The 23,779-nt window shown below is 44.3% G+C and overlaps 1 protein-coding gene across 1 annotated transcript in view; it reads right to left on the bottom strand.

Annotated features, from left to right (window-relative positions):
- Nucleotides 1–359: 359 nt before the first annotated feature.
- The window catches only part of LOC311136593 (unconventional myosin-Vb-like), an 89,584-nt gene continuing 66,164 nt past the window's right edge, over nt 360–23,779 (bottom strand). Inside the window, exons 23-39 of the mRNA XM_084170782.1 lie at nt 22,958–23,051; nt 15,266–15,399; nt 15,042–15,161; nt 14,800–14,934; nt 14,471–14,533; nt 11,132–11,374; nt 9,663–9,757; nt 7,056–7,254; nt 6,780–6,873; nt 6,475–6,609; nt 6,073–6,224; nt 5,817–5,906; nt 5,426–5,576; nt 4,839–5,127; nt 4,222–4,396; nt 4,000–4,080; nt 360–3,895 (exon numbers count right to left, since the gene is read on the bottom strand). Of these exons, the coding sequence (XP_084026908.1) occupies nt 3,743–3,895; nt 4,000–4,080; nt 4,222–4,396; nt 4,839–5,127; nt 5,426–5,576; nt 5,817–5,906; nt 6,073–6,224; nt 6,475–6,609; nt 6,780–6,873; nt 7,056–7,254; nt 9,663–9,757; nt 11,132–11,374; nt 14,471–14,533; nt 14,800–14,934; nt 15,042–15,161; nt 15,266–15,399; nt 22,958–23,051 (2,403 nt within the window). The 3' untranslated portion in view covers nt 360–3,742. The remainder of the gene's footprint in view (nt 3,896–3,999; nt 4,081–4,221; nt 4,397–4,838; nt 5,128–5,425; nt 5,577–5,816; nt 5,907–6,072; nt 6,225–6,474; nt 6,610–6,779; nt 6,874–7,055; nt 7,255–9,662; nt 9,758–11,131; nt 11,375–14,470; nt 14,534–14,799; nt 14,935–15,041; nt 15,162–15,265; nt 15,400–22,957; nt 23,052–23,779) is intronic.

Below are 23,779 nucleotides of genomic sequence, written 5' to 3'. Positions count from 1 at the left end.
TTCTACCAATACCCACAGATGCCAGGTGGTTGCAGGGCTGTGGGTGGTGGTGAGGGTAATAAATGGAAGGATGTAGAGGCAGGGTACTGCTGTGGTTCACCTTCCCCATCTGTAGTTGTGCTATTAGCTAAGAGTAGATGCAGGAGCACCATGCTGCCGTGCCTATACAGTGCTATTAAAGTATACTCACAGGTCTTTAGGACAGAGTGAGCTGTCCTTCTGAGTAGTTTAAAACTTCCCCAGGGGAACTCCACACAGCTGCTAATGCAATTCTGTCATCACATCTGACGTTGGTTTTTGGTATTATATCAAAACCCCCAAAGTATTTTCAGTACATAATTCACAACACAAAACATGTATTCAACATGTTCTCTTTTTTATTTGACCTTTTGTACAACAATTTTTCTAAGAAAGATTGTGAGGTTACATTTTGTTCAAACTGAGTCAATACACTGTATTTTCAACTGTATATTATTTTTACCCATTGACTAAATATGTTTTGCAATTATAGAGATATAAGAGGAAAACTGTACCTCACCCCGACCATACAAACCATTGGCTGATGGATTTACTTATTATTTACTCATCCACAAAACCAGATCATTGTGCGCTTTCAATGCTTAATCTAAAATCTATTCATTTAAGTACATAAAAACATCATTCGCAATCCTCGATCATTCAACGAGATGTTGGCATAATAAATGTGTCCATGTCACCAAATTGATATTGTACAAGATGTACTATTCTGCATACAACCAACACACTTCCATAAAACATATCAACAATAAACTTTAGGACAAGTAAGACCACTGCTTTAGAAAGCGCTTCAATTAAGGACAACATATCAATTGATGAACGCTGGCAACCATACTCTAATCACTCACCAGTTCCTTTACTCCTGTTCTATTTCAGCAATGAAACTTATGACATACAAAACACAAACAATGTATACATTTCTCAAACTGTAGACTAAAGGCCTCTCTGGGGGTGTGGCCCCTGTGAAATATATTATTCTGTGTATGGCGTCATGATATAATGGGTATATGATCGTGAGTTTTGACATAAAGTGAAATGCAGTGAAAAGTGGTGAACTTCCAGTCGTATAAAAAAGCATGAGTTGGCGCATACCCAGAAAAATGTTGTGTAGAGGTGCTGACGAACGGCGAGTAAGCTGTAGGCTATGAAAATAAAGTGAGTTGTACTCTATATACAAGCTCCCAGTAATGTTGTGGGTAAACCACCAACGTTTCGGCATTACTCTTCCAGTCTTAACATAAGCAATACCAAATTCTTTATAACTGACAGAAGAGAGCAGCAGAGAGGGTGTTATCGGAACCTGCGTCTGAAACTCTCTACAATGTCCCACAAGAGTCTCTGAAACTCTCTGCTATAATGTCCCACAAGAGTCTCTGAAACTCTGCTATAATGTCCCACAAGAGTCTCTGAAACTCTCTGCTATAATGTCCCACAAGAGTCTCTGAAACTCTGCTATAATGTCCCACAAGAGTCTCTGAAACTCTCTGCTATAATGTCCCACAAGAGTCTCTGAAACTCTGCTATAATGTCCCACAAGAGTCTCTGAAATTCTGCTAATGTCCCACAACAGTCTCTGAAACTCTGCTATAATGTCCCACAAGAGTCTCTGAAACTCTGCTATAATGTCCCACAACAGTCTCTGAAACTCTGCTATAATGTCCCACAAGAGAGTCTGAAACTCTGCTATAATGTCCCACAACAGTCTCTGAAACTCTGCTATAATGTCCCACAAGAGTCTGAAAAGGAATTACACTCAAAATGGGCGAGTAGTAGCGTTAGAAAAACTCTGTCCTGCTTTACCATAAACTCTGTCCTGCTTTACCATAAACTCTGTCCTTCTTTACCATAAACTCTGTCCTGCTTTACCATAAACTCTGTCCTGCTTTACCATAAACTCTGTCCTGATTTACCATAAACTCTGTCCTGCTTTACCATAAAAAACTCAACTGTATTCAAAACGAAACAGACCACATTAACATATTCCAAACAAAACACAAGGTGAATCAGGGATGCTCCTGTACACATTATTGGCATTGTTAGTAGCTAGAGACCTTTCACACACAGGCTTTGCTCTAGTAAAAGCTGCTCTGATATCTCTGAACGTAGGCTAGGGGAAATGCTCGCTAATGGTTCTGTGATTTGAAAAGGCGCGTACAACTCCACAGAGGAGCAACATCAGTATTAGTGTTTTCTATCCAATAGGATTGGCAGAACGGAGCGGCAACACAGTGGAGTTGCAGACATTATCTTTTATTAGATAAAGTGCTATCGGAGTATCATAATGAAGTTACCTTCCACATACTCTTTTCTTCACAACTGTAACGGCAGTCCAAGGAAATGGCAACAAAGAAGACTTCCTTTGAGAAATCAGACAAATGCCGCTCTCGATTACTTAGGATCAAAATGTACTGTGAACTTTCATTGGTCCTCTCTCATCAGTAGTGTATGATAGCTGGGTGGCTCTTCCTCTACCCGTCTGGTGGCAGTTCTCATTTTCTCTGGTCTCACTTACTAACAAACAGTCTCTCACTTCCATTGAATCCCTCTGTCCTGCAGCAGACTGTCCTAGCATGGCCACAGATCTGTTGGTGCCGTTTTACCATCTCCTGCCAGTCATCGCCATGCCATGAAGGAGTTGGCAAGACAGCACAAACAGATCTGGAACCAGGCTAAGACTGTCCTGCTGGAATTGCTGTTACCTTACTCTGCACAGGACACTCAGTGTCTCATGTATTGCACCTCTCTAGTCCCATTTTAAAATGCACTTTCTCTCTACTCAACTTCACCGACACATGCATCTATCGGACTTAATCCTCACTTACATAAAGCTTGGCTTTGTTTCTCCTTATTCTGAGATGATACCGAACATTTCAATGAGATGGCAGAGTCAGTTAAATTTAATTCAGAGTAAAAACAAACAACACATCTCTCTGTTGAGCGCTTCGGACTTCCTGGACCATGTAGTGTAGCAGGAGACTGTGTGCTCTTATCTGAACACAGAAGAAACAGCTATTTATGTGAGATACCAAATAAAAGTTGAGCCTCAGAAGACTGAGGATTCCTCAAGGCGTAGGAAGGATAGAGAGCAGAAGAGCTACAGGGCTGTGCAGTGTGAGTCACAAACAGAGCCACTGCAATGCAGTGCTGCTCCTGTCTGCTCCTAGAGAGGAGTAAGGCTGAGAACATAGAGATTTAACTCATCATGAGGAAGACAGAGGCTGACACGGTAGAACAAGGCAGAGTGGCTAACTGGGAATTAATGCTTTGTCAATGGAAGTGTGAGAGCACACATTTACACAGATTCAATTAATCTGTGAGAGGAATTAATTACAGTGGGCTCACCATAAAGACTTCTTACAGTGAATAAAATAAATGACTGGATGGGACAGAGCTGATGGTTAATCATTGAAGCACAGCATCTCAATAGTCCAATGGAGAAGACACCAAGGGAAGCTGCAGTTATGGACAGGTATAAAGGATGACTTGATAACAGACACATTCTGCTGTATGTACACAGACAGAGACTTGACAGCCTCCATTGTTGGTCAGTTGGAAGGTTCTTTGTCTTCCATTGAGTGCTGTAGTCTTGTCGCCCTCTGCTGTTGAGATCAACAGCTGGAAGTAAGTTACCCAGGTTAGAGGGCCCTCTGTTGGGCTCTACTCTTCTTTGCTAAGAACCAGGCCTGTGGTAGGCCTCGCTGAAGCCTCAGACTCGAGTGAGGAAGTCTAGGCTTAGGTTGGCAGGGATGTGCAGGGTCTCCAGGCTGAGGGCGGAAGGGGTGTAGGGGAACAGGACAGGGAAGGTGTGCTTGGTGTCCACCAGGAGCCTTGGGACATCATTCCTCTCCTGCAGACGATTCTGAGAACAACAAGATAGACAACATTTGGTGGAAAAATATATTTAAAAGAATAAATATAAAAATTGACCGAAAATAACTGATTAAATAGATGAAGTATCGTTACCTGGATGTTTCGGATAAAGGACACAGTGACTCTTTCCTCAAACTCGTTGAGCGGGGTGTAGAGGTTGAGAATTTTCACGATCTGTACCACAAATAAGACACTGGTTAATACTCTTCCTGTGAACGTTGAGGCATAGTCAGAGTTGTGAGTGGAGCTCTGTGTGCTGGATGCTGTAGGATTGGTGATGTGTGACAGGTTTGTGTAACAGGTGTTTAAGTGTACCTGTTGCATTGTGAGAACAGTGCACAGGGAGCAGATGGCCTCGGCGTCCTGGGACGTCTTCTTCTTGACCTGCAGCAGCTGGGCGGCCTGGATAACGGGCTCTATGTTAACCACCGCCCCGCTCTGGTGAAGGTTCTTCCCCCTCAGCCACTCCTCCATCTGACTGATGTTGTACCTGCCCAATCACAGTGAAACACACTTAGTATAGACCCACCTCTTCAGTGAATAGCCTTCATCAAATCCCTTATGCTACTGTAATGAGCTACAGTTATTTTCCCTCTCTGTACCAGTGCTCCTCTCCTCTCAGCAATACTGTATGTACCGTTAAAGGGAAACTCTTTTGGTATTTTTTTCATTAGTCCACTGTTCATAGTCCCATTTTGCATCATCATGATGATGTGGCCAGTGACACTTTCGTTCTTGAAAGTCCAATATCTTGAAAACTAAATTGCTGACATGCAAAACATTTTGGGACTGTATCAACAGTGGACTAATGAAACAAATACCAAAATTTAGCTTTTGGGTAGAGTTTCCCTTTAAGAACCTGGAGTTTTTCCTGGTCAGGCCCTAGTAATATAGAACATCCCCAGCAAGGTTCTGTATATATGTAAACATACCTGAGCTGCATGCCAGTGCTCCAGGAGCAGACGTCTTTCCTGAGCAGCAGGTTGTTGAGGGTGATAGCGTTGATGCTGTAGAACAGTTGCCGGACCACCTGGCTTGCTATCTCTGGGTCCAGGCCATGCTCGCCCATCACACCGTGGAACTGGCCCAGCTGTTTGATCAGGGCCTCCAGGGTGTAGCTCCCTGGGCCCTCCCCGTCCATACTGGAGGAGCGGTTCCTGTAACCCATGGGCTTTACTCCCGCCAGGCTGGGGATGCTCTCACTCTCCAACATGGCCGACACTGCCCGGGGGAAGGAAGGAGATAGTCTTTCATGCAACGTATTCATTCATTCATACATTTCTATAGGTTTCATTGGTTAACTTTTCTCAATTTAGGAAACCTAAGTACTGAACTATATGTAGATCAGTAATATAAGGGAATACAGTATAAAAGTCTAATATCATGTAAGTAATTCTTCAATGTGAAAACAGCGGTACAATCAACCCAGAATGAAGAATAAGTTGGTCCATTTCCAATTCCATTGTCCCTAACTTCTGGACCATACAGCTCTTGGCCCTTAGCTCCCCCAGCTCCTCACCGATCATGGGCTGCATCATGTGCTCTGCCACCTTGATGAGCTGCTGGTAGATCTGAATGGAGAGATCACTCAGCACCTGGCGGTACTCTGCCAGGTCAAAGTTCTTCAGACAGTGCTCATTCTGCTTGGCTGTGTTCTGAGTCATAAAGGCCTGGGAACACACAACAAGACAGGGATGACAGTTGTAGAGAGTTACATTTTGTAGAGTGTTTACAACAAGTGTATTTATGTTGCTCTAGAAAAGTCTGTAATCTTTAAAATGCATTGTGTATGTAGAGAGATCAAGGAGTAATCCGATTGTATATTTCAATGAGCTCAAGTACTGAACATCTAGCATCTCTTCACAGTTTATAATGAGCACAATAATCTCTGAAAGATCAATAAGTCTCACCTCATCTCCACTGTACTGTTTGAGACAGTGCAGCAGACGACTCGTGTTGGCCAGCCAGAAGGAGGTCATCTCAAAGTCATTATTGTTTTTCTGCAGTGGAATTGTAAAATGAAAGTGTGTTAAATACCAGAATCGCTGTACTGTATTTCTGACCAATCTTTCCTCGCAATTGACTTCCAAAGATCCATTGCAAACAGATATTAAAGTATGTGTGAAGTCTCCATCCATATGTGTGAATAGAACTCTGTATCTATACCTTGAGGACCTTCTTGATGGCGTTGATGGAGGAGGTGAGCAGAGAGTGGACCTTCTGGTCATCGTTGATGTAGTCTGCATGGCGGATGCACATGAAGAGGATGTAGGCAGGTAGACAGGGAACTGTGGCTGATACAGCCTGGGGCTTCATTTCTGGAAACACCAAACAGCACATTTTAGGTCACAATAACATACAGTTATTACAATAACATTACATTTCAATAACATGCAGTTATTACAATAATATTACATTTCAATAACATTGGAACAAGTTCATCCACTATTCCAGTGATCATTGTAGTCATCGTGTGGATTTGAGAATATAATGATATGTTCTGGACTGGACAGGTGTTGTACTTGTGATGCTGTCCTATCATAGCTGATTTGAGTTGCCACATCGTACCAGTGATGAGTGTTTTGACCAGCAGGGCCTCATCCTCCTTGTAGTACTCCAGCATGCCCTCAAAGTCCTTCTCTCTGCGCTGGACAGTCACCTGGCGGGTCAGCTGTGGCTTGGCCTTGGTGGACTGGGATGATGCTGCAGTCACAGACACCAGACAGGGAAGAAGACAAAGTGGTCACTAATATTGCAATAACAGTCATAGTAATGCATATTAACCATCATACTGTAGGTCCATCATTAGGCCTTTATTACAGCTCAGTGAGACCAATACAGACAATATTCATTAGTACCTCCAGCTCTCTCACCTTCCACCTCTGGTACTTTCTTCATGTAAATCCTCAGCTGCTTCTTCAGCTTCCTCTCGTTCTTCTCCAGTTTCTCCACAAGCTCTTTTAAGTCCTGTAGTAGCAGAAACATTCAAGACAGTCAACACAACAGAGCTCTGGGCCAATAGGTGTCCTTGGGCCCGTATTCACAAAGAGTCTCAGAGGAGGAGTGCTGATATAGGATTAGTTTAACCTTTTAGCTCATTATGAATAAGATTCTATGGATGGAGTGGGGGGGGTAGATATTGTACTCACTAGGTTGTCGTTGGTGAGGCGGGTGATCTCCTGCTGGATGCTGTACTCCACCTGGGCCTCAGGAGACAGAGACATGGTGTGGTTCAGCATCTCCTGTTTCTTCTCTATGTCATCCTTCAGCAGCTCAATCTGGGTGTTGAACGCCGCCAGCTCATCCTCGTGCTTCCTGGCCTGAGACTGAAGCTGGGCCTCCAGCAGCCTGGGAGAGAGGAGGTGAGGGGCAGACAGGGAGAAGACGAAAGAGAGAGGGGGTGGTTACAATACGTCTAAAGCTGACCAAACCTTCACAAACTTCTACCTTGTAGAATTCCTGTACCATAGTGTGGAGACTTACTGTATTCAATATGGTTTCATATGTCATTTACATCATAACCGCCACAGTTTGAGCTTCTTTTTGTCCCATTAAATTATTTCCATTTTACCACAGACATAGGAAGAGGGTAGGAGATTAAGCATGAAGGCAGTAAGTAGAGAAGGAAAGCAGAAGACGACAACCTGGCCACTTGCTTTAGACCCTGGTATGCCAGGCCCAGCTCGCCATCTTCATTCAAATAACCCCAGTCTGAAGCTCTGCTGTCGCCGGCAAGGCAGGAGGGAGGGGGGGGGGGAGAGAGAGAGAGAGAGAGAGAGAGAGAGAGAGAGAGAGAGAGAGAGAGAGAGAGAGAGAGAGAGAGAGAGAGAGAGAGAGAGAGAGAGAGAGAGAGAGAGAGAGAGAGAGAGAGAGAGAGGAAGGAAGAAAGAGAGGAAGGAAGAAAGAAAGAGAGAGGAAGGAAGGAAGAAAGAGAGAGGAAGGAAGGAAGAAAGAGAGAGGAAGGAAGAAAGAAAGAGAGAGGAAGGAAGGAAGAAAGAGAGAGGAAGGAAGGAAGAAAGAGAGAGGAAGGAAGGAAGAAAGAGAGAGGAAGGAAGAAAGAAAGAGAGAGGAAGGAAGGAAGAAAGAGAGAAGAAGGAAGGAAGAAAGAGAGAGGAAGGAAGAAAGAAAGAGAGAGGAAGGAAGAAAGAAAGAAAGAGGAAGGAAGAGTGGAAGGGAGAGAAATGGAAGTGAAAAAAAATTGACATGAGAAAACAGAACAGAGCAAGAGGAGTTAGCACCACAGAGAGGTAGAGCAGAAACCTCAAGAGGAACCAGAGATTTTGCAGTTAAAATCTTATAGCTGACATAGCAAAAAGCCCTCACACACACGCGCGAACTGGCACAGACAGACAGACAGAGACAGACACAGACTACCATCTCCTCTAAAGCACAGTGATGGACCTCTCTCTAGGCAAAAGCTTTCATATGCACCTAGACCCACAGGGATGTTCACCCTTTTAAAACCAGATCATTTCTGCAGGGTGAGAGGGTGTCATTATATGGCCACCTGCCTCTCATTACTGCCATCTATCTGCAGGGTCATGTTGCCATAACGACAATGTCTAACACTTCCCTAAAGGTTAAAAGGTTCTGCTCTCCAGACACAACAGAGATGTTAAATCAGCATGGTGTCTAGGCTAGAATCCTCCAGCCGGGCCGGGACACAGAGAATGAAAGATAAATAAAAAGGACAGGAATAGATCACGAGGGAATGGAAGATTGCTCTGAGTCGAGATGAATCTGTGTGCTTCGAGTGGCTCATCATGAGCAACACAAATGTCTTCCCTCCCTGGTAATCTGAGAGGGGGGGGGGGGGGGGGGGCACGACAATGGGGTGGAATCAAAAGCATTGCAGTTTGCCATCAATATGTCACCAGAACTTCAGAATGATGGGGCCAGTTTTGATCAGAAAGGTGACCTGATGTTACCCTGAAAGGAAAATTCCAACCCTCTGTGATATTTCTGAACTGCCTCTCGGGGCTAGCCTAGTTAAAATTTTCATTTGGAAAAATCTGCACTAAAAGAGCTTTTTGGTTTGTTTGTCTGTCTGTCTGTCAGGTACTGATGGACCTCAGACATCCTCTTTAGCAGGAGTTTGAGCCAAACGATCCCAGCGGTAGTAAGGCTCCTGAACGTTGAAAACCACCAGTAGGACCAGCGGACTGGCCTACAGCTAACATTGAAGTTGACAGAGCGTTCTATTGTGTATAGTGTATATACTGTAGTGTGCAGATGATCGTTAAATCGCTCATGAACTGAACTTTTTATTGTCTGTGTGTGTCCTCTGTCAATCCCTGATTATGTGTTTTTATGTATGCACAGAGCCGCATGTCCCCATGGGGACAATAAAGTCATTCTGTTATCTTCTCTTACGTTGAACATACTGTAGCTAAATGGTGTCTGTTGGACTACAACTGACTGATGTTGGCAGTAGAACTGAAAGCTGGGCATAGAGGTACAGTAGTGAACGTCTCTAGGCAATCTCCAGTTGGACAAAACTACAGTAGGCAACACTTACGGAATTGTATGTAGTCACATAGAATGAAAGCTGAACCACCAGTGTGACAAATTAACCCATTTCCATTTCACCCTGTCAATCCATAAGTAACAATGTGATATTTACATTGAAAAACATTGCTGCCCATTCTGTGCACTAGTGGGTATGAGAGAAAAACCAGAAACGTCCATATTCATCACAGGCCTGTTTGTTTTCTATTACTGCACTCACAATAGGAGGTAAAGAAAGACAAACGTACTTCTTAGACTCACAGAGTCCATGGTAGGCCCTCACAGCCTCCTCCTTGTCTATGGGCTTCTTGCTGTTGGTCCATTCAGCCTCGTTATTGGTTTCCTATGAAGAGGAGAGGGCGAGACATACAGGTCAATTTGTGACGGCGTCGTGGAGGTAGTAAAGACATTGGGAGAGAGTTGGTGGATACAACTGCTTTATAAGGTAATGAATCATGCAGACATTTATCGATTAATCTTTTTTCCTCTTTAGATCAAACTCAATCAGTGTTTAATACTCACTGATAAACCTCAGTCATACAGTATATTGTAGTAAAACTGTCCTCAACACACTTTCATACCAGTCTAGCTCAGCATCTGAACCAATCAGCTTAAACAATTGGGGAAGGAATAATCAGAGAGACAGGCCATCATCTCTGAGGGCAAAACATGTCAATCATAATCACATCCTTCTAAGGAGTATGACATGCCAAGCATATCCTCCACTAACCTAGAAGGTGGGACTGGGAGAGAGCAGCTCAGTAGTCTGATATATTAACTAGACAGCCACATAAAGAGAGTCATGATACTGACAGTGATCTCCTCCTCCTTCTGCCACATCTCTCTCTCTCTGTTAGGGAAATGTCTTTGTGAGGCGTGAGGGGGAAATGAGAATTGGAGAGATACGCCTCTGTGATTAAAAGCTGTTTGTTCTTCTGCTTTCCACACCATCGTCCTTTCTAGTCTCCTGTCCTTGAGTCTGAGCTCCCAAACCAAACGTTACGCTCTTCATCAGGACATAACTTCAGATGAATACACTGTAGGAACATTACCATGTTAGGACTGATCTGCCATCGACTCCCAGTCTTTTACACTCCTAGTCCCATCTCAGTTGGAGGTCTGACTTGGAGGCCAGTCTCTGTCAAAAGTCTCATAATGAGACTCTCTAGTTACATACTAGTCTATACATATTAATGGTCCCATGTGGCTCAGTTGGTAGAGCATGGCTGTTATGACAAGTTTCTCTGGTATCAACGCCAGGGTTGTGGGTTCGATTACCACGGGAGAGCAGTACGAAAAAGTATGAAAATGTATGCACTCACTACAGTAAGTAGCTCTGTATAAGAGCGTCTGCTAAATGACTAAAATGTACCTTTGTCTGAACCCAACTAGAATGTAACATTTGATCAAATGTCTTATTCAACTTTTTTGTTTTGTGTAAGAAGCTAGTCACTGAAGTCCATAATATACAGGACTGACTATCATGTGCTTTTCATCATATGGCTGATTTGACCCAATAAAATTTCACCACATTATAATCATGTTGCCCATCAAACCAGAGTCACAAACAAGAAAAGTATATCAGCCGTCCTTAATGTGTCTGTAGATAACATTTTGATTAGCAAACAGGGACATATAAACTGGACAATCAATGCTGCATTTCCCAAGTACAGGCAACCAAAGCCATGTCAACTTAACTCCCAGTTTGTCAACTTACGATGTGATTGGTTGTCTCCTCTTTCTGATGGGCTGCACTGACAATCTGAGTCCTGAGGATGAGGACCTCCTCCTTGCGCACTTCCAGCTCCTCATTGGCTGCTTTGAGCTGGCCAAGCAGCAGGTTGTAGCCGTCCTGCAGCTCATTGGAGGAGCTGTTCTGGGAGGCGTGGTCAGCGATGGCCTTCCTCAGTTCGTTCAGGTCGTTCTTCAGCTTTTTGTTCTCAGACTCCAGCTCCTGCCTCTGTGGAAACACACGGCCAAAGTACAAAGAGATTTATTGGCAATCTAAAATTGAGCTTAGGTAATCATTGGTTATAAAAGTGATTAAATACCAAGGCTCAATGTGGGAAAGAATGACAGTGATTGATAACAATAAAAGTAATAAAGTAATATACAATGAGTGTACAAAACATTAAGAACACCTGCTCTTTCCATGACATAGACTGACCAGGTGAATCCAGGTGAAAGCTATGATCCCTTATTGATGTCACTTGTTAAATTCACTTCAATCAGTGTAGATGAAGGGGAGGAGACAGGTTAAATAAGGATTTTTAAGCCTCGAGACAACTGAGACATGGATTGTGTATGTGTGCCATTCAGAGGGTGAATGGGCAAGACAAAATATTTTAGTGCCTTTGAACGGGTTATGGTAGTAGGTGCCAGGCACACCTGTTTGTGTCAAGAACTACAACGCTGCTGAGTTTTTCATGCTCAACAGTTTCCCGTGTGTATCAAGAATGGTCCACCACCCAAAGGACATCCAGCCACCTTCACCACTGTGGGAAGCATTGGAGTCAACATGGGCTAGCATCCCTGTGGAACGCTTAGACACTTTGTAGAGTCCATGCCCCGACAAATTGAAGCTGTTCTGAGGGCAAAGGGGGGGGTGCAACTCAATATTAGGAAGGTGTTCTTAATGTTTTGTACACTCACTGTAGAGCAGAATAATATGTGATTGCTGCCACATTGAGTATGTTTACATGCACACTAATAATTATATATTAAACTGATTATGGCAGTAGGCCGAGTATGGAAATAGTCATGTAAACGCCTTACTCTGCTTATCTTAAACGGTGTACGGTCATAATCGATGTAAGCATACGCTGATTAAACCACCTGGTTTTCTGAGCAATCTTTTGAATTATTAGGACATGTAAACAGCTTAGTCGGCGTTCCAGCAGTGTATTTTATCTAGGCATGTGACAGCACCGGTAGTGCAAGCCTCCCTCTTATGCGCGAGTGAAGTGAGTTCGGAAAAACTGAAAGAATACATCTTACAAATAATTTTGGCAAACAGACTTTATATATCCAAACTCAGAATCAAATTGGCGTCACAAAAACAACATGGTCACCGTGATAGAATGTTTATTTTGAATACCGATTTTCTGCATTTATCAGAGTCCCATCAGGAAGCCTGATTTCAGATGTGTCCATGGAAACAGGATTATTAGGGAAATAATTTTTCTTGCAAAGCATGTAAACGTTTTAAACAATCTATTATAGTAATCTGACTATCCATAATAATAGTATTATTGTGTGCATGTAACCGTGCTCATTGTGAGTAGCTTAGTAAGTAAATATTTTTAGAGACATCAAAACCTTTTGTAGTTGATATTCATTTTAGCTATAGCAAGTAGCTATTTAGCTACAGTATGGCAGGGGTAGGCAACCTGAGCCGATTATTGTCGGAGCGAATGGTCGAAGGACCGGAAAATAATTATAATAACTTGTACACTGCAAAGTGACCACAACTAAGCCCAAAAAGAGATTGTATTTGAAAATAACAAATCATTTCATACCTTGATTACATTGAGACACGATCACGTCTTTTTTATTTGTGGGAATACTTGGAAACAGATTTCCTAAATTAAACAGATTTTTAGCTGAATTCCTAGTGATTCATGGAAATGTTGGGGAGACCAAAACAAAAACGTTTGGGGGCCCAAATAAAAATCACTTGCAGGCCCTGAGCTAAGGAATGTAGGTAAAAGCCACCCTTGGCTTTCAGACTACTGCAGTTGATAAATGGATAGACTGACAAGATTATTAATATTCTAAGATACCGTACCAGTGACTTATAGTGCTCAACTCTCTCTCTGCAGTGACATGTTGCTCAGCTACAGTAGGACTAATGGCTCAAACCATAGCAAATCTAAACCATGTGGCTTGTGCTATTATGGTGCTATTGACCGAGATGCAAAAAGCAAGCCCCCTGTAGAGATGGGCCAATTTTTTGGGGTTACAGGTACAAATCTTTTCATATATTCAGTTCATATCACATTTTCATTTATTATTTTCCATATATCTATTTCTGTTGTAACATAAAACAAATATTCAAATTTTGCTCATATTACAAAGTTTATGATTTACAGTACTGTAGCAGTCATCATTCATGTCACAGAATGCAAAGAACAAAACCTATTTACTCTCACAATACAATAGTGTCGTTTTAGCTATTTTTAGTGTAAGTGAAGTAAGTATTCCACAGCAAAATGTTAAAATTGTATTCTCTTGTACTTTGAACTCTCACTTGACTCAATTCAAAGAGCACTTTGAGACGGACTCTTCTGATAATCTTGTAATGCATCCGTCTTAATCACACTGTTTAGCTCTACTATGCCATAGAAGTTAATGATTTATTATCCATGCCAAAAGCAAGAGAGAGTGGTTCTCTCTCACCAAGGCACATAAAAGAAAATGGTCTCTGTGTTTGCGTGTTCTTTCCCTTTACACATTACCTGAACATCAAATTCTGCCCCAGGGGTGCCCATCAGTGTGGTCTCTCTCTCTACATGGCACCCTCCCATCAGAGCATCCCTGCTGCAACCCCGTCACTCTATTCCCACCCACCTCTCTCTCGCTCTCACCCAAATCCTGCCTGTCCCACCGGCATCTCTACCCAACTCTCTCCACAAACCGCTCTCTTTTGCCTAAATTATACCATGTACCCATGCCGTGCCTGCCTGCCAGTATCTCTCTCTATCCTACCATGTACCCATGCCCTGCCTGCCTGCCTGCCTGCCAGTATCTCTCTCTATCCTACCATGTACCCATGCCCTGCCTGCCTGCCTGCCTGCCAGTATCTCTCTCTATCCTACCATGTACCCATGCCCTGCCTGCCAGTATCTCTCTCTATCCTCTGGAAGTTCTACTCACCCACAGTTTCAGAGGCAGGACGGCCAAAGGCAGCAGAACAGCCAGAGTGAAGAAGAAATCGAACACCACAAATAGAGACATCCCACTGCAGACTAGTACCGCACACTGTCCGTGCATGTGTGTATGTATGTATGTATGTATGTTAGTGTGTGTATATGTGTGGCAGTGGATGGATCTGTACCTTGAGACTGTTGTAGGCCAGGTCCTCACTCTCTTGCTCTGACGTGGTCTTTGGATCAATTCCCTAAGCAAGATAGTAAAAAGTATTTATTCCACTTCGGGTTGATAAGGTGGAGGCAGGCAGCTATTATGCAATGTTATTACCCAAGCACCAAGCTTGAGGATCACAATCACGATCCTGATCTTAAACTTAAAGGTATTCAAGACAAAATATTTTTAAGATCAAAAGCTCAACCTGCAGTAATGGGAGAAACTTCTGTGTAAATCTTTTAGAAGCATACAAAAACAAGCTAGAAAAGAACACTACACTAGACTGAGACATGGGCCCACCTTGCCCTTAGCCTGGTCCTCCATCTTTTCCAGGTTGACTTGCAGTCTCTTCCTCTCCTGTTCCAACTCTCTAACACGCTTCTGCAGCTTCATGAACACACCAATGTCCATTGCTGCCTTCTCCACTCCCATCTCCTGCAGGGTGACAATGTCAGGTCACAACAAAAACCTAGCACAAGCAACTATGTACAGACTGTATAAGACTGGATTATACTGGTTCATACTGGTTAAGAGGGTCTTACCTCTACGAGCTGGATGGCATCGTCAGCGTCTCCCACCTCCGAGGTAGAAATGGAAGGATAGTTGGAGTCAGACTCCAGGCTGCTCTGAGTAGAATTGTTTCTCCTGTGGCCAGGTTGGAACTGAAGGGTAGAAGGAGACAGAGAACCATTGGACATTATCTTGGCATAGGACACTTACATGCACATGTGCACGGATGCACACACAGGCGCACGCACACAGTTACCTTGGCCTCCTGTAGGTTGTCATATCTCTGCTCCAGTCTGGAGAACTCCCTGAGCAGGTTCTGGTAGCGCTGCCTCTCCTCATCCAGCTCTGCCTGGACCCGACCCACACTCTGGGATGCACTGCTCTCCTGGTCTGAAACACAGACACAAAGGACCAGTCCACATCAATCATTTTCCTTCACTTCCAACTTAGTCTCTACTTACACACTGAACAAAAATATAAACATGCAACAATTTCAACAATTTTATTGAGTTACAGTTCATATAAGGAAATCAGTCAACTGAAATACATTCATTAGGCCCTAAACTATGGATTTCACATGACTGGGAATAGAGACATGCATCTGTTGGTCACAGATACACTACATGACCAAAAGTATGTGGACACCTGCTAGTCAAACATCTAATTCCAAAATCATGGGCATTAATATGGAGTTGGTCCCCCCTTTGCTGCTATAACAGCCTCCACTCGTCTGAGAAGGCTTTCCACTAGATGTTGGAACATTGCTGCGGGGACTTGCTTCCATTCAACCACAAGAGCATTAGTGAGGTTGGGCACTGATGTTGGGCGATTAGGCCTGGCTCGCAGTAAGCGTTCCATTTCATCCCAAAGGTGTTCGATGGGGTTGAGCTCAGGGCTCTGTGCAGGCCAGTCAAGTTCTTCCACACCGATCTTGACAAACCATTTCTGAATGGACCTCGCTTTGTGCACGGGGGCATTGTTATGCTGAAACAGGAAAAGGCCTTCACACACAGGCGTACACACACAAGAATAGCACTTTTGTGCGGCTGTTCGGCAGCAGCTAATGGGGATCCATAATAAATACAAATACAATACATGGAAACCCATTTCATGAAGCTCCCGACGAACGAACAGTTATTGTGCTGACATTGCTTCCAGAAGCAGTTTGGAACTCGGTAGTGAGTGTTGCAACCGAGGACAGACTAATTTTACAAGCTACACGCTTCAGCACTCGGCGGTCACGTTCTGTGAGCTTGTGTAGCCTACCATTCGTGGCTGAGCCGTTGTTGCTTCTAGACATTTCCACTTAACAATAATAGCACTTACAGTTGACCGGGGTAGCTCTAGCAGGGAAGAAATTTTATGAACTGACTTGTTGGAAAGGTGGCCGATGCCAAGTTGAAAGTCGCTGAGCTCTTCATTAAGGCCATTCTACTGCCAATGTTTGTTGATGGAGATTGCATGGCTGTGTGCTCGATTTTATATACCTGTCAGCAATAGTAGCGGCTGAAATAGCCGAATCCACTAATTTGAAGGGGTGTCCACATACTTTGTATATATAGTGTACCTTAAACAAAAGGTAGGGGTGTGGATCAGAAAACCAGTCAGTATCTGGTGTGACCACCATTTATTTGCATCATGCAGCGCGACATCCTTCGCATAGAGTTGATCAGGCTGTTGATTGTGGCCTGTGGAACGTTGTCCCACTCCTCTTCAATGGCTGTGTAAAGTTGTTGGATATTGGCGGGAATTGGAACACACTGTCATACACGTCGATCCAGAGCGTCCCAAACATGTGCAATGGGTGACATGTCTGGTGAGTTTGCAGGCCATGGAAGAACTGGGACATTTTCTGCTTCCAGGAATTGTGTACAGATCCTTGCAACATGGGGCCGTGCATTATCATGCTGAAACATGAGGTGATGTCGGCGGATGAATGGCACGACAATGGGCCTCAGGATCTCGTCACGGTATCTCTGTGCATTCAAATTGCCATTGATCAAATGCAATTGTGTTCGTTATCCTTTAGCTTATGCCTGCCCATACCATAGCCCCACCGCCACCATGGGGCACTCTGTTCGTCAACATCAGCAAACCACTCGCCCACACGACGCAATACACGCTGTCTGCCATCTGCCCGGTACAGTTAAAACCGGCATTCATCCGTGAAGAGCACACTTCTCCAGCGTGCCAGTGGCCATCGAAGGTGAGGATTTGCCCACTGAAATCGGTTACGACCCCGAACCGCAGTCAGGTCAAGACCCTGGTGAGGATGAAGAACACGCAGATGAGCTTCCCTGAGACAGTTTATGACAGTTTGTGCAGAAATTCTTCGGTTGTGCAAACACACAGTTTCATCAGCTGTCCGGGTGGCTGGTCTCAGACGATCCCGCAGGTGAAGAAGCCGGATGTGGAGCTCCTGGGCTGGCGTGGTTACATGTGGTCTGCGGTTGTGAGGCGGGTTGGACGTACTGCCAAATTCTCTAAAACAACATTGGAGGCGGCTTATGGTAGAGAAATAACATTCAATTCTCTGGCAACAGCTCTGGTGGACATTCCTGCAGTCAGCATGTCAATCGCATGCTCACTCAAAACTTGAGACATCTGTGGCATTGTGTTCTGTGACAAAATTTACTATAGCTCAGCCTTCAACACCATAGTACCCTCCAAGCTCATCATTAAGCTCGGGGCCCTGGGTCTGAAACTCGCCCTGTGCAACTAGGTCCTGGACTTGCTGACGGGCCGCCCCCAGGTGGTGAAGGTAGGAAACACCACCTCCACTTCACTGATCCTCAACATTGGGGCCCCACAAGGGTGCCTGCTCAGCCCCCTCCTGTACTCCCTGTTCACCCATGACTGCGTGGCTATGCATGCCTCCAACTCAATCATCAAGTTTGCAGATGATTACTAACAATGACGAGACAGCCTACAGGGAGGAGGTGAGGGCCCTGGCGGAGTGGTGCCAGGAAAATAACCTCTCCCTCAATGTCAAGAAAAAAAAGGAGCTGATCGTGGACTTCAGGAAACAGCAGAGGGTGCACCCCCTATCCACATCGACGGGACTGCAGTGGAGAAGGTGGAAAGCTTCAAGTTCCTCGGCGTACACGTCACTGACAATCTGAAATGGTCCAATTCAAATCAAATGTTATTTGCCACATGCGCCGAATACAACAGGTGTAGACCTTACAATGCTTACTTACAAGCCCCTAGCCAACAATGCTGTGTTAAGTAAAAAAATAGATAAGTAAAAAATAAAAATAACAAATAATTAAAGAGCAGCAGTAAAATAAAATAACAGTAGGGAGGCTATATACAGGGGGTACCGGTACCGAGTCAATGTGCGGGAGCACCGGTTAGTTGAGGTAATTGAGGTAATATGTACATGTGGGTACAGTTAAAGTGACTATGCATAGATAATAAACAGAGAAAAGCAGCAGCGTAAAAGAGGGGGTGGGGTGGGGTGGGGGGGACAATGCAAATAGTCTGGGTAGCCATTTGATTAGCTGTTCAGGAGTCTTATGGCTTGGGGGTAAAAGCTGTTAAGAAGCCTTTTGGACCTAGACTTGGCGCTCCGGTACCGCTTGCCGTGCGGTAGCAGAGAGAACAGTCTATGACTAGAGTGTCTGGAGTGTTTGACAATTGTTAGGGCCTTCCTCTGACACTGTCTGGTATAGAGGTCCTGGATGGCAGGAAGCTTGGCTCCAGTGATGTACTGGGCCATATGCACTACCCTCTGTAGTGCCTTGCGGTCGGAGGCCGAGCAGTTGCCATACCAGGCAGTGATGCAACCAGTCAGGATGCTCTCGATGGTGCAGCTGCATAACTTTTTGAGGATCTGAGGACCCATACCAAATCTTTTCAGTCTCCTGAGGGGGAATAGACTTTGTCGTGCGCTCTTCACAAATGTCTTGGTGTGTTTGGACCATGATAGTTTGTTGGTGATGTGGACACCAAGGAACTTGAAGCTCTCAACCTGTCGATGAGAATGGGGGCGTGCTCAGTCCTCTTTATTTCCCCTGTAGTCCACAATCATCTCCTTTGTCTTGATCACGTGAAGGGAGAGGTTGTTGTCCTAGCACCACACGGCCAGGTCGCTGACCTCCTCCCTATAGGCTGTCTCATCGTTGTTGGTGATCAGGCCTACCACTGTTGTGTCATCGGCAAACTTAATGATGGTGTTGGAGTCGTGCCTGGCCATACAGTCATGGGTGAACAGGGAGTACAGGAGGGGATTGAGCACGTACCCCTGAGGGGCCCCCGTGTTGAGGATCAGCGTGGCAGATGTGTTGTTACCTACCCTTACCACCGGGGGGCGGCCCGTCAGGAAGTCCAGGATCCAGTTGCAGATGGAGGTGTTTAGTCCCAGGGTCCTTAGCTTAGTGATGAGCTTTTAGGGCACTATGGTGTTGAAAGCTGAGCTGTAGTCAATGAATAGCATTCTCATGTAGGTGTTCCTCTTGTCCAGGTGGGATAGGGCAGTGTGGAGTGCAATAGAGATTGCATCATCTGTGGATTTCTTGGGGTGGTATGCAAATTGGAGTGGGTCTAGGGTTTCTGGGATAATGGTGTTGATGTGAGCCATGACCAGTGTTTCAAAACACTTCATGGCTACAAACAGTGTGGTGAAGAAAGCGCAACAGCGCCTCTTCAACCTCAGGAGGCTGAAGAAATTCAACCCTCACAAACCTTTACAGATGCACAATTGAGAGCATCTGGTCAGGCTGTATCACCGCCTGGTATGGCAACTGCACCGCCCGCAACCGCAGGGCTCTCCAGAGGGTGGTGCGGTCTGCCCAACGCATCACTGGGGGCACACTGCCTGCCCTCCAGGACAACTACAGCACCCAATGTCACAGGAAGGGCAAAAATATCATCAAGGACATCAACCACCCGAGCCACGACCTGTTTACCCCGCTATCATCCAGAAGCGAGGTCAGTACAGGTGCATCAAAACTGGGACAGAGAGACTGAAAAACAGCTTCTATCTCAAGGCCATCAGACTGTTAAATAGTCATTACTAGCCGGCTACCACCACGTTACTCAACCCTGCACCTTAGAGGCTGCTGCCCTACAGTGAGGGAAAAAAGTATTTGATCCCCTGCTGATTTTGTACATTTGCCCACTGCCAACGAAATGATCAGTCTATAATTTTAATGGTAGGTTTATTTGAACAGTGAGAGACAAAATAACAACAAAAAAATCCAGAAAAACGCACGTGAAAAATGTTATAAATTGATTTGCATTTGAATGAGGGAAATACGTATTTGACCCCCTCTCAATCAGAAAGATTTCTGTCTCCCACGTGTCTTTTATACAGGTAACGAGCTGAGATTAGGACCACACTCTTAAAGGGAGTGCTCCTAATCTCAGTTTGTTACCTGTATAAAAGACACCTGTCCACAGAAGCAATCAATCAATCAGATTCCAAACTCTCCACCATGGCCAAGACCAAAGAGCTCTCCAATGATGTCAGGGACAAGATTGTAGACCTACACAAGGCTGGAATGGGCTACAAGACCATCGCCAAGCAGCTTGGTGAGAAGGTGACAACAGTTGGTGCGATTATTCGCAAATGGAAGAAACACAAAATAACTGTCAATCTCCCTCGGCCTGGGGCTCCATGCAAGATCTCACCTCATGGAGTTGCAATGATCATGAGAACGGTGAGGAATCAGCCCAGAACTACACGGGAGGATCTTGTCAATGATCTCAAGGCAGCTGGGACCATAGTCACCAATAAAATAATTGGTAACACACCATGCCGTGAAGGACTGAAATCCTGCAGCGCCCGCAAGGTCCCCCTGCTCAAGAAAGCACATATACATGCCCATCTGAAGTTTGCCAATGAACATCTGAATGATTCAGAGGAGAACTGGGTGAAAGTGTTGTGGTCAGATGAGACCAGGAGGAGGAGAAATGCTGCCTATGACCCCAAGAACACCATCCCCACCGTCAAACATGGAGGTGGAAACATTATGCTTTGGGGGTATTTTTCTGCTAAGGGGACAGGACAACTTCACCGCATCAAAGGGACGATGGACGGGGCCATGTACCGTCAAATCTTGGGTGAGAACCTCCTTCCCTCAGCCAGGGCATTGAAAATGGGTCATGGATGGGTATTCCAGCATGACAATGACCCAAAACACATGGCCAAGGCAACAAAGGAGTGGCTCAAGAAGAAGCACATTAAGGTCCTGGAGTGGCCTAGCCAGTCTCCAGACCTTAATCCCATGGAAAATCTGTGGAGGGAGCTGAAGGTTCGAGTTGCCAAACGTCAGCCTCGAAACCTTAATGACTTGGAGAAGATCTGCAAAGAGGAGTGGGACAAAATCCCTCCTGAGATGTGTGCAAACCTGGTGGCCAACTACAAGAAACGTCTGACCTCTGTGATTGCCAACAAGGGTTTTGCCACCAAGTACTAAGTCATGTTTTGGAGAGGGGTCAAATACTTATTTCCCTCATTAACATTAAAAACATTTTTGACATGCGTTTTTCTGGATTTTTTTGTTGTTATTCTGTCTCTTACTGTTCAAATAAACCTACCATTAAAATTATAGATTGATAATTTCTTTGTCAGTGGGCAAACGTACAAAATCAGCAGGGGATCAAATACTTTTTTCCCTCACTGTATATACATAGACATGGAATCACTGGCCACTTTAATAATGGAACACTAGTCACTGTTTACTAATCTCATCTCATATGTATATACTGTATTCTTTTCTACTGTATTTTAGTCAATGCCACTCCGACATTGCTCGTCCTAATATTTCTATATTTCTTAATTCCATTCTTTTACTTTTAGATGTGTGTGTATTGCTGTGAATTGTTAGATACTACTGCACTGTTGGAGCTAGGAACACAAGCATTTCGCTACACCCGCAATAACATCTGCTAAATATGTGTATGTGACCAATAAAATTTGATTTGATTTGAAACTGCACATTTTAGAATGGCCTTTTATTGTCCTCAGCACAAGGTGCACCTGTGTAATGATCATGCTGTTTAATTAGCTTCTTGATATGCCACACCTGTCAGGTGGATGGATTATCTTGGCAAAGGAGAAATGCTCACAAACAGGGATGTAAACAAATTTGTGCACACAATTTGAGAGAAATAAGCTTTACTGGCACAGCGCTCTTAACCGCTAGGCTACCTGCCGCCCAGACATCCCTAGCTCCATATTATTACACCAGCCTGGACAACATGTTGCTCTTTCTGGCAGTAGAAAAGAAAAATCACAATAATGTTGAAGTACACAGTGCTAGCGCTCATCCCAAGGGGACCCCAGAGAACCCTATAGTAACACTGCAGATAAAGAGAGCAGATTATACCAATAACTCTACTCTGCCTCTGGCTAGCTATTTCAATTTCACCAGAGAAGACTGGCTGGTGGCTGGTGACATTATTATGTAAAATGATCTCCTTTTATTAACTGCTCAGTGATGAAACCTCCTGGTTGAAGTATTGCACATGGCCTTCAGATAACAGAGCAGTGGTAATGTTCAGAAATGATGATGCTGTAAACCATAAGTGACTTCTTATTGACAAAAATAAGCCCATTGACAAAAGGATTTAAAATTAATAACCAATAGTCTACCTATACATCCTGACTTTAGATTTAGCACATATACAGATACATAGTTCAAAGATAATAGGTGACACTTCCCCACGTGCACCCAGTGCTAAACAATGGCTGACTAAAAGTAATGTCTCACATTGCTGCTGCGTAACTTGATGCAGTTTCTGCTTCTCTCATCCTACTTCCAAACAGAAACCCCTCTTGTGTGGGGAAGCAAGCCGTCCCTCCCCACAGGGCAGGGTTAGCAGACTGCAGGGCTAACTGTGAGTCTACCGTTTTACCTTCAACCACTCCTGTAAATCACTGTAGTGCTATCGTTTCCCTTTTAGGGGTTTGGAGAGTGTAGGAGATCTAAAAAGCACTCACCTTCTGTGCTCTTGGAGTGGCGCAGAATCCTTCGGTTCATCTCCTCCTTTTCACTCTTCAGCATAGAATTCTCCCTCTCCAGCTCCACCACTCTCTAAGAAAAAGAAAAAAGAACAAGAGCAGGAATAAAATAAAGAAATAGAGACATTAGAAGGAGCTGGGTGGCCGTGAGCACAAGTTCAAGAGCAATTTATTTTGTTTGATCTATTTTCATTTGCTTCTTCAATCCGTGTGGAACCTTGAAACACGATAGATGCTCCATACTTTAAAGGCCCTCTACAGGTGAGCTAAAGGTCTATTTCGTTTCTCTTTAAGTGACTATAAAAATCGGTAGTTACTGTATGTGAGGCTCTCATAGTGATGTCAGACAGAGCTAGAGAGCCAGGGACAGCCCCTGCATTGTGACAAAATGGCCGACTTGGAGAGAATCAAAGGGCCAAAGAGGGGTATCTATTACCACTGGGGCACTGCAAAAGCCCACACCCAATGTACATAACAATGACTTTCCTAATTCCTGTCAGGAGGCCAAAACAATACAAAAATATATGCATTGTATCACTTTCAGGTCAGTAGGAGAACACTGATACAGTCCAGTTAAATCCATTGTGAGATTGTTATAGGAAATCCCTTGAGAATCAGGTGTTTTACATTCAGTAAAAACGCTGCTACAAGCATTTTCTGTAGTTACTCAGGCACTTAACGGCTGTTTTCACCAACGCATTTCAGACAATATTTTATTCATTCAAAAGAAGGACGTTGAAAAACATACAAGGTTCAGTACTCCAATAACTCTGAATGATGTAAATGGACAGAGAAATATGG

The sequence above is a fragment of the Coregonus lavaretus genome, assembly GCF_964263955.1.
Source record: "Coregonus lavaretus genome assembly, chromosome: 10".
Lineage (NCBI taxonomy): Eukaryota > Metazoa > Chordata > Actinopteri > Salmoniformes > Salmonidae > Coregonus > Coregonus lavaretus.
Note: the sequence above shows the minus strand (reverse complement) of the source record. Positions and strands in the feature narration are given on the sequence as shown.